Below are 10,574 nucleotides of genomic sequence, written 5' to 3' on the forward strand. Positions count from 1 at the left end.
GTGGCGGCAAAAAATGTTTGGTGTTAAAGCAAACTATGTCCTACCCGCAGACTGCGCGCACCGGTGGGTCTCGTGCGACAGAAGGAAATGGGTCAGACGGGCGCGGGGTATCGAGACTCACATAATATTTGTCCTCAGGCTGGTAGCGGAGCTGCAGGGAGCCCTGAACTCCTGCGCCGATCATCAGCGGCAGTTGGAGCGAAGCCTGCGCGTTTCCAGGAGGCTGCTGCAGGTCTGGTACGCCAAACCAGGGACCTCCTGACCAGTCCCTCCTCGGACCATCAGAATTATGCAGAGCTCCAGGGCCTAGAAGGCCAAATGCAAGTGCACACTTTTAGAGTCCGGTTGCCATTGCTATCCCTCCCCCTTATCCTACAGGATCTGAGGTTGGAGAATATGCTTAGGGATAGGATCTGTTTGGACCATGTCATGGCTGCCATTTCTTTACAGGGAACCAACCAAAACCCCATCTCCAGTTCCAGAAACCAAGGAAGAGGACTCGAGCCCAGGTAAACATCAGCTGCTTTTTACGGGTGCTGTCCCTGTACTTTCCCTGGCTTGCTTTCATGGGACAGTGAGGAGCAATTCTTGCATGGTTCTTGACGTTCATAGCATGTACACCGAGTTCTCAAGACCTCGAGGAGCTGGAACTTTTGACCCAGGCACTGGAGAAGGCTGTACGTGTGAGGAAAGGCGTATCCAAGGCTGGACAAAGAGACAGAACCCCCAGTCTGACATCTAAAGCAGCAACTACTACTGGTGCCTCTGCCTCTGCCCATCCTCGGGTTCCCAGCCAGGCTGGGAGCCGTGTATCAGGTGCAAGATCCAGGAAGGGCTTACAACGGGCCACAGCCCCTGCCAAGGATTACCATGAGTGCAGACTTCAGACAAGGGGAGATAAGACCCATGTAAAAACACAAGACCAAACTACTGGGTATGGACCAGGCCTCAGGGACCAACAGATGGCCCCATCATCTGTTCGTCATGCTGTAGAACTCTTCACATTAAAAGAAAAGGGGTAAGCTTCCCAGAAACCACCTTCTCTATCTGTTCCGATCCTGACAGGGCATTGAGCCGGGTGAGGAAACCCCAGATGCCACCCCATAAGGGTCATGACTCAAGCAGGCAGGGTAGAACAGCTGGTTGGGGTGGTACCAGGTTTGTCCTTCTGGGGCCGGACCAGCCCATGGGCTCTAGAGAGGCTGGCTCTGCAGGATTTTCTCTATGGACTGGGCTAGCACCCACATTACTCCAGAAGCCCTTTTTAAAAAGTTTGTCAGAATCAGACTATGCAAGCAGAGGAGTTCTGACTGCCAGAAAAACCGTGTAGTCCAGCTGGACCTGGACATTGTTCACAGGCGTGGTGGTCGCTGGTACAAAGACCAAAACAACCAAACGGCACCGCTGCCCTGTGGGTAGCATCTGTTTCTCTCAACTTTGCCTTCTTGCTTCCTTTTTCATATCTATAAAGAAGAAAATTACATATCAGTTTCCTTTAATGAAAATTGAAATAATGTGGAGGAAAAAAAAAAAGCAGAGGAGGTAAGAAGGTTCACCCCTAATGGGGTCTGGGCCAGGCGTAAGAACGACAGCCCTAGGCTGTGAGGAGACTGCTTCTAGTGTTGTGTTCTCTCACAGGACTCTCCTGCAGCTACCTGCGGCTTTCAGGAAGGCAGCGGCTCAGAATTCCCGGTAAGGCTGAGTGGAGGCAGACAGGAAAACATCACCAACACTGGGCTGAGCAAATGAAACTCTCCAACGGGTCTTTCTGCTTGTGCTGTGTCCCTGTGCACGCTGAGGCTCTGTTTCATGTGAGCTGGTACAGTCAGCTCAGGCCCAGGAGCTTTGCCGTTCCCAGTTCAACCAGACGAGCTTTTGTTTGTTATTTTTTGTTTGGATGGAGCATGCACGTGTGTTTGGGTGAGTGTGCCACAGGGAGAGGAAGTCAGATGTTTGCACTGTGCCCCTAGTATCTATCCTGCCCCCTCGTTTTGGTCAGTATCTCCAAGTTCCCTGAGGCTTTGATTGTCCCCTCCTGCCATCTAGCAAAGCCATACACCTGGGAGGGGATAGACCCCTGCCTGTCATTTTCCCTGCCTTTGGAGGAGTATACTCTGGTTAGTTAAAATAACCTTGTCCTTTGTCCGGTGCCTTTGGTTCTGTTCCAGGCTATGGGCCCAGCTCAGCTCAACACGAACCAACGATGCCACAAATGCCACTAGAGCCGCCAAAACTCAGTTCCTCCACAAGCTCCAAACGGCTGTATCCTTACTGTCATGGGAGAGCTGAGGGTCTTGGAACAGGCTCTAAACCTGGCGGGTTTGGGAAAGGACTAATATGACCTATGATATGGAAATGGTGTCTCTCCAAACTCATCTTTGGTGGGAGGGTTGGGTGTGGCCACAGACCAACTTCCTTAACTAATGAACAGTCGGGCTGTTCCAGCCACAGGCCCAGTGCCACAGAAGTGGAGGCGCACATCCAGAGCCTAAGGAAGGCCTGTACGTTGCTAAGACTTCATATGCAAAAGGAACTTGCAACAGGTCAGTGGTCCTGACTGGACTTGGGTGGAGGGCAGAAGGCAAGAGGGCCCGGCAAGTGGGGCCATCATGGACCCTGCTTGACCTCCTTAACTTGTGTAGACCCCATTGACTGGATGCAGGAGTACCGATGCCTGCTCACCCTGGAAGGCCTGCACACCATTGTTGGACAGTGTCTCCACAGGATACAGGTGCTGCAAGCAGGTGGGTTCTAGCCCAGCCCTACTGTGCTAAGTTCTGAACTGGGGTCTAGTAAAGCAAGACATTATTTTTCTTGGGGAGGAGGGTTGTTAGGCCCCTTTTGATTCCTAAATAAATATTGGGGGTTTCTATCCCATGACTGGTTGTCTAGATCCGGAGTAAACAACACAGAAACACTGCAGTTTATTAATAAGCTGTAGGTACCATGTTGGGAGGTTTTGAGCTTTTCTAACCCTTCCGCCTGTTAAAACCACACAAATGTCAGTCCCCTGCCAATCTGGTGTCTCACGGGCTGTTTCTGCTACTCCAGCCTGTCCTCAGGGTGCACTTCCCTTGGCCACCTGCTCCTGGTCCATTCCATTGATGGTGACCTCATCCTCTCTCTGTTTTCTTCCTCTCCCCTTCCATCCAACTCCTCACTCCATCCCTAGTCCTGCCTCCTAATCCTCTTTTACCCAGTCATAAGCTCCAGCCATTTATTGACCAATCATGAATTAATGGGGATCATTCTTCACATTACATTGGCTATACAGCACCCCAATATCAGGTTACAGTGTAGTCAAGAGAACAGTATTCAGCTTCTGAATATACAACGCACAAGACAAACCTCAGGCGCTTTAACCTGCCTTGCTGGTGACTAGAGGAAGGGCTACTGTGTCTAGGGCCTAGACACAGACAAACCCATTACACTAAGTATGCCACAGGCTGCTACACCCCAGGCTGGGGTTTTTTGTTTGCCTCTTTGTTTTGTTTTAGTTTTTGAGGGTTTCTCTGTGTAGTCCTGGCTGTCTTGGAACTCGCTCTGTAGACCAGGGTAGCCTTGAACTCAGATCTGCGCCTGCCTCTGTCTTCCAAGCGCTGGGATTTAAGGTATGCAACACCGCTTGACTTATGCTTGGGCTGTTTTAAAAGCTCGGCTTTGTATCCCTTAGAGCCAAGCATAGGATTGAGATTAGGGAAGAGGTGCCTGGAAAGCTAAGTACTGGCCTTTAAGAAGAGAAACCTTGGTGATGGCTGCCACCCCATGAGACAACAAATGTCTCCTCTCATAGCTGTGACGGAACAACTTCCAGGAGTATGCCTTGCTGAGAAGCCCGCTCAGGCCTTGTCAGTTTGTGGAGGAGAGGTGGACTCTTCCTGGAACCCTGAGCTCCTCCTCTACTCTAGCACCAAGGAGCTCCAGACCTTGGCAACCTTGAAGCTTCGAGTGGCCATGCTAGACCAACAGACCCATCTAGAAAAGGTACTTCCAGAGCAGGAGGTGGTGATGTGACCTTACCCCACCCCCACCCCCAGGGTCCGTCTCAAGAGAAGGACCTGGGATAGGTTGTGACTGACCTCTGGACCTACATGTGAGCTGGGACACCCTCGTGGCCAGGATGTTTAGAATCTGAGGAGGGAAAAAGGGTGGAAGCGTATCTCAGGGTTGCCCACTGAGGCCTTTTCTCTGCACTGTTCCTCAGGTTCTGATGGCTGAACTCCTCCCTCTGATAAACACCCAGGAGCCAGGAAAAGGGCCTTGGCTGGCACTGTGTCGGGCTACATACAGTCTGCTGTGTGAGGGAGGCGAACGGTTCCTCACAGTCCTCCGAGATGACCCTGCTGACTAAGAAGTCTGGGCAGACAAGCCTCTCAGCTGGAGTGTCATGAACAGGGATTGGGGGAGAGTTTCCTGTTTGGGGGAGCTGAGAGCACAGAGCTATAAGCTCACTGGGAAAGCTGGGTGGCCAGGGTGCTTCCCCACCCCCCGACCCCTAGCTCCTCTTAGCACCAAACTTCTTGGTTAGGGCTCAGCTTTCTATGTTCCTGGGGCAGTCCTTGGCTGCCTCTCCCTTCTCTCACTATAGACCTACAGACTACCTATATGACACGGAACTCCTTTAGGAGGTATAAGTATTTAAATTATATCATGCTAGGGTTTGGTAAGGAACTTTTTGGATTCTTGTTTCTTTGTGGTTTTAAGAATTGTATTGATCACCTGGGTGGTGGTGACATATGCCTTTAATCCCAGCACTCAGGGCGTAGAAGCAGGTGACTCTTTTGAGTTCAAAGCCAGTATGGTCTACAGAGCAAATTCTGGGACAGCCACAACTACACAGAGAAGCCCTGTCTCAAAAAAACACAAAATGAAAGGAAAAGAATTGTATCCAGGCAAGCATGCCTGTGATTGCACTGGGGAGGCTGAAGGGAGAGGATCCTGAGTTTAAGGCTGGCTGAACTCTATTTAAATAAAAGTAATAAAGGAAAGGTACATCAAATAAAAATTCAAAAATATGTCTGTCTCTTCTGCCTAAGGGAAGGCAAATATGGCATTTGTCTCCTGGCATCCCTGAAAGCCATAAGCCACATCAGAACAGGTTTGACTCTGCCCATGGCTACCCAGCCACCCCACCTACTCCATCCCTGTTGTCACCCGGGACCAGCATGTGGGGTCTCTGCTTCCTGCTGAGTATCCCTCACTTATGGCACTGGCCCCTCCTAGGCTTTACCCCTAAGTAAGAAATTGTTATTCCTCCAGGAAAAGAAAGGGCAGGGGTCAGGGCTGTGGCCTCTGCAGTCCTGTACTCTGGTTTACATCATGGATCGCTTCCTGCTCGGGACTTCCTACAAGAAGCTCAAAGACTGCTAGCTTGTTCCCCAGAGTTTTGTTTTACTTTGGGTGCTGGAGAGAGAGCTCAATGGCTAAGAGTACCCACATGGTGACTCAGCTGCCTGTAGCTCCAGTCCCAAGGGATCCAATGCCCTCTTCCAGGGTCTCAAAGCACTGCACACATAAGATGAACATACAACATGCAGACAGAATACCTATATGTTTAAAATAGATTTAAATGTGTGACTATGGGCACCTATATGGAAATGTGCACCTCCTGTGTACCTGATTCCTGCAGAAGCCAGACGCCTCAGATACCCTGGAATGAAGTTACAGTTGGTTGTGGGCTACCACATGGATGTTGGGGACCAAACTTGGGTCCTCTTTAAAGACCATTTTTAGCTGGCTGTTGTGTCCAATACCTTTAATTCCAGTACTTGAGAAACTGAGGCAGGTATATCTCAATAAGTTTAAGGCCAACCTGGTCTATATATTAAGACCCTTTCTCAATAAAAGAAGAATTTGTCTTTAATTGTGGGTGGATGGTGCCTGTGGACAGTTCCCTGTAGACTCAAAAGAGGACATCTGATCCCCTGTAGCTAGTGTTAAAGGCGGCCGGATGTATATGCTGGAAGCAGAGCTAGGGTCCTCTCAAAGATTAGCAAGTGCTCTTTTTGTTTGTGTGTTTCTTAGACAGGGTCTTTCTATGTAGCCTTCACTGTCCTGGAACTCAACATATAGACCAGACTGGACTCACTGAGATCCACCTGTCTCCCTCCTGAGCACTGGGATAAGATGCCACCATGCCCCTAAGCAAGCATTCTTAACCACTAAGGCCCAGGTCCCTAGACTTGTTTTGTCTTGAGACAGGGTCTTACTGTGTAGCTCAGCCTGGTCTCCAGCCCCTAGCCCTCCTGTCTTACAAGAGCTGGGTTCTTAGTGTGTTTTCAGAGCACTTAACCATATTCCAAGCATTTCTTCCAGCTGGCTAATAGAATCTTCTGAATACGGCTCTGGAGCCTCACCAAACTGGGTAAAGGACAGGGACCTTTTTACAAAGGACAATAAATAGCCTCTATCACAAGGGTCCCTTCAGGGAGCCTGCTGGGAAGTATCCGTAGGAGTAAAACCTAGCCTTAGAAGAGTCAAGTGAAGGATGTAGGTGAAGGAAATGAGCTGGGGAATGGTTAAGCACCTTGCTCTGGTTACCAGCAGGAGGTCCTTCTTACAAAGAAAAGTCTTTAGAGAGGTCAGTCTCCTGGTGACCAAAATCGGTCAAAATACAGCCAGGGTTGAGGACTTGGAGCGACTTAGAGACTGAAGTAGAACATGAAAAACCATGGACAGCCTTGGACTCCCGGAACAGAACCCTGGAATCTTTGAGCCAAGAGAGGAGCTACGGCACCCAGCTCCAGGAAAATGCTCCTGACTAGAACCATCCAAGCTACTTGGAAAGCGTGCTCTCCGGAGCTCTGATCTAGAGGAGGCCTTAACCCTACCGACCATTCATTCCCACCCAGGATCTCTTTCTGCAACGGCTACCTAGAATTATTCCCTTGGTTGGTTCACTTGCTGTAGTTCTGCTCCTACTGTCTCAGTGTGCCAGTGCTAGATCCAAAGAATGGCGAGGCATTGTCCACCTCGGCCCCTGGCCAAGCTTTGGGAGCTCAGCGTGTCTTGACTACATGACCCTACCCGGTAGTGTCCAGCCCCGACTGTTCTAAGTGCTCAACACCTGAGAGGTACCCTGGGTGGAGTCAGAAGCGGTATTTGTGGTGACCGGTTCCATGAAAATCGTGGAAGCACTTTAGGTATTATCCACTACCCTGCTCACCCAATTCCTTGCCAAAGCCAGGAGGCGGCAGTGGAACTCCCAGGCATCCTGGTGTCGTCACCATGTCCGGGACCAATTGGCTCCTACGTGGCAGACCAGGATGTGACCTAAGGCTGTGGTGGGCATCCTTACCATTGCCACCCCATCCCTACCCCAGAGCACGGCCACCTAGTCGGAAACATGAGAACACCAGAGTCCTTGCCTGAGCCCACCCTGCCAGCTCTGGCGTCCCCAGAACCCCCTGGAGCCGTACATGCCCTGTTCTTGGCCACCGGCGGTGCAGGGGGCTCCTGGCCGCGCTGCATCCTGCCCTTCGGCGCCCTGGCGATGCTGGCCGGAGCAGCTGGCACGGGCATCACCTTCTCGCTGTGCGGGCCCTGCCTGGATCTGGCCCAGAGCATGTCTCTGGCTGCTCTTGGCGTCGGCCTTGGACTCCTGACCGCCACCTTTCTGTGCTGGCGAGCTCGGCGGCGGCGGAGGGCTGGGCTTGTGGAGCGGCGGGAGCCGGGGAACCCTGAGCCTGTGTGAAGGGCCACCTCCCAGCAAGGTCTGGGCGAGAAAGTGCGCTGCATTTCACTGTTGGCAAGACACAGAAGACCCCTCCCTAAACTGTTTATTTCTAAATCCTCATGAAGTAGAGAGGGCTACCAGCCTTTACCCTTCCTCCTCCCTCTCCGCCCTTCCCTCTCACACCCTCCAGCCACCAACCAGTGCTTTTCTGCACGGAGGGCTGATTGCTGCCGCCCAGCTGGCCTGACAGTCTGGAAAGGGAGGGGGTCCGCAAAAAGTCTGCGCACAGTGTAGAGAACACGGGAGCGTGTAAGGGACAGGGTGAGGCGGAGAGAGTAGACCTGCCGGCCTTCCTCGCTACGAGTGGGCTCCTTGAGGCATAATAGACACTCAATAAATGTTTGTACAAAGCAAGAACTGATGGCAAGGGTCTGGAGGGGACAGTTGGTCCCGGGCTGGCCAGGGCGTTATTTGAAAGGCCAGCAGCTTCCTCCGGCCTGAAACTGTCAAACACTATCATCCTCTGCCCCCCTCAAACCAACTGCTGTTACTGAACGGGGTGTGTGTGTACGGAGCTGGAGCAGTCGCAGGTGTGAGGCAGGAGGCAGAACCTCTTTGTTACAGAAAGTGCCTGGAGGGGGTAGGGAATGGTGAGATGAGAGGCCTAAGAGGCCTCAATCAGGGGCTGAGGCAGGTGGCTGGGTCCACAGAGAGTTATAAGCGGCTCTTGGAGACTAGAGAAAGCTCTCCCAACGCCCAGTCCACCATCTGCAAGAGTAGCCCTGGGGCTAGACAGTGTGTGTGCAGAGGACAATTCTAGGACAGAGATCTGACGCCCACAGCCTCCTCCTTGAAGAGCTGGTAATGCAATGGCCATTTGAGCCCCTGTCCCCTCTCCACCCCCCCAGGACCTGATCAATGCTGAGATCACCAGGCACCAACTCCCACCCACATCAGAATCCAGCACATACTCTGCAGACCCCAGCAGCCACTGTTTGCAGGGAACTGAGCTGGAGATAAAGCTTACTTCGCTGTTAGAGTGAAAGGCTGTGCCCCTGTCCCCCCTCCCATAGTTGTCTGACAATTTGGGGGCTCTAGGAGGGGTCTTGAAGTTCAGAGGACAGCCTGGGCTTCCCCCGAGGCTTTTCTCGAGCATAAGCTACTTCTCATGTCTTCCATCCTGATCAGGGCTCCTCCCGGCCCTATGAGATATGGAGCCGGTGGCTAGAAAGACCTAGAACATTGGTACTCAACCACAGGGGTCACCTAAGACCATCGGAGAACATGGATGTTTGCACTGAGATTCATAACAGTAGAGCTCCGGTTATGAAGTAGCAATAAAGATAATTTTTATAATGGGGTCACCACAACACGAGGAACTGTTATACCAACTCATGTTGTGGTGACCCCAATCACAAAGGGCTATGACGTGAGGAAGGTTGAGAACCACTGCTCTGGAAGAAGGTCAAAGGGCTAATCCCGAACTTGGCCTACCCAAGAGCAGAGCTTAAGCCCGTGACTACCTGTGAAGGACACACTCCGGTTCACTTTAGGAAGGTGAAAGGTAAGGCGCTGTGCTTGTCCAGATGACGAGGGAGTCCAATTTTCACTCTAGGATGTTTGTTAGTCTATTACCCACTCCAACAACCTACCATACCACTTCTCCCAGGTCCAGCGTTCTTGTTTCACTATTCCTTTCCTGGATGCTTCTGTTTCTCTCCTTTTGTATTGTCAGGAACATTTTCAGTGCAGGAATGGAGCTCTGGGTACACCGGCATCCCCATATGGCCTCTTTTACGAGCCGCAGGGACTGGCCTGTGGTCAGCCTCCATTCTGAAACCAGGTGTTTGGACCTCAGGACTGCTCCCCCCAAGACGGGACAGGATTCCTACCCACTCTTTGAGGAATCCACCCCAGCTTTGCCTGGTCTGTGAAGGACCAAAGGCAAGTGCCTCCTCTTGGCAAGAATCTCTCAGCTATAGTTGCCCAACTCCAACGTGTGCCCAGGCAACTCATCTGGGGCATCTGCCTGTTTTCCTATCCAAGTTTCCCATCCAAATTTACTAGACTATAAACTGTCAGGTTCAGGGATTCTGACTCTGGCTTATTCGTGACAAGACTCTCTCCATTCGTCAAAGCCCACTCCTCACCTTTCCACGGAGGCCTTCAGCAGGTGAACAGACCCTGAACCTCAAGGGGCCATCAAATAGGCTGTACCCTGTGTCCAAGCTTTCAAGTTCTTCTGGATGTTGGGGCTATCGTATGACACAACTATACCCCGATAACCAGGACCGCTTTAGATTAGGAGATTGGCTGGGTCCCACTGAAGAACAGTGACTTAGCCGAAACCAGATGCTCCCCAGCGCACCTAGCTTAGTATGCTATGTTGGCCCATCAAATGCTCCCAGCAACTTGTCAAAGCACGGCGAACAATAGATACTGTGGCTGATGAGGAAACTGAGGAACTCCGGCCACACAGCCAGAAACCCAAACAGCTCGGATTTAAAATAAGACCTGCGTTCTTTCTGCTAGAACAGACTACTGCCTTGGGGATACCCTACAAGAACACCAGCTCCAACTGTCTTCCCCCATTCTGGGTAGCATCCAAGACTTCAAGCTTCAGTCCTAAGGTTGTGCCTGCACGATGGGCCTCTGGGAGGAGTGGCCCAGACCCCAGCCCAGCACGTGGCACCACCCCAGGAGCAGCCAAAGCCTGGCTTCAGGCCGAGGACCCTGCTGGGTGGTCCCTCACCGGCTGCAAGGCTGAGCTGCCCCCTCCCGTCAGCGCATTCCTGGCTCTCCAGCCCCTCCCCCGGATCGCGGGCCTCCCAGCCCCCTCCCGCGCTGGCCCAGCCTGTGTCTGAATCTGCTTCTGATTCTGGCTGTCGGGACAAGGCCC

General features: G+C 52.0%; 1 protein-coding gene across 1 annotated transcript; it reads left to right on the plus strand.

Annotated features, from left to right (window-relative positions):
* TEDC2 (tubulin epsilon and delta complex 2) lies at positions 1-4,949 on the plus strand. The gene is made up of 10 exons (XM_080942406.1): positions 1-63; positions 139-237; positions 451-509; positions 613-1,018; positions 1,639-1,692; positions 2,169-2,262; positions 2,432-2,543; positions 2,643-2,744; positions 3,794-3,984; positions 4,205-4,949. The coding sequence occupies exons 1-10, from the start codon at positions 14-16 to the stop codon at positions 4,349-4,351; spliced, it is 1,314 nt and encodes a 437-aa protein (XP_080798532.1). The 5' UTR covers positions 1-13; the 3' UTR covers positions 4,352-4,949.
* Positions 4,950-10,574: the final 5,625 nt, after the last annotated feature.

The sequence above is a fragment of the Micromys minutus genome, assembly GCF_963924665.1.
Source record: "Micromys minutus genome assembly, chromosome: 31".
NCBI classification, from domain to species: Eukaryota; Metazoa; Chordata; class Mammalia; order Rodentia; family Muridae; genus Micromys; species Micromys minutus.

Excerpts from the sequence above, each read along its gene's own strand:
- TEDC2 (XM_080942406.1), top strand. The coding sequence starts at position 14 with ATGTTTGGTGTTAAAGCAAACTATGTCCTACCCGCAGACTGCGCGCAC. Across the intron at positions 238-450 it reads AGGAGGCTGCTGCAGGTCTG|GGAACCAACCAAAACCCCAT; the intron begins GTACGCCAAACC and ends ATTTCTTTACAG. Across the intron at positions 3,985-4,204 it reads AACAGACCCATCTAGAAAAG|GTTCTGATGGCTGAACTCCT; the intron begins GTACTTCCAGAG and ends ACTGTTCCTCAG.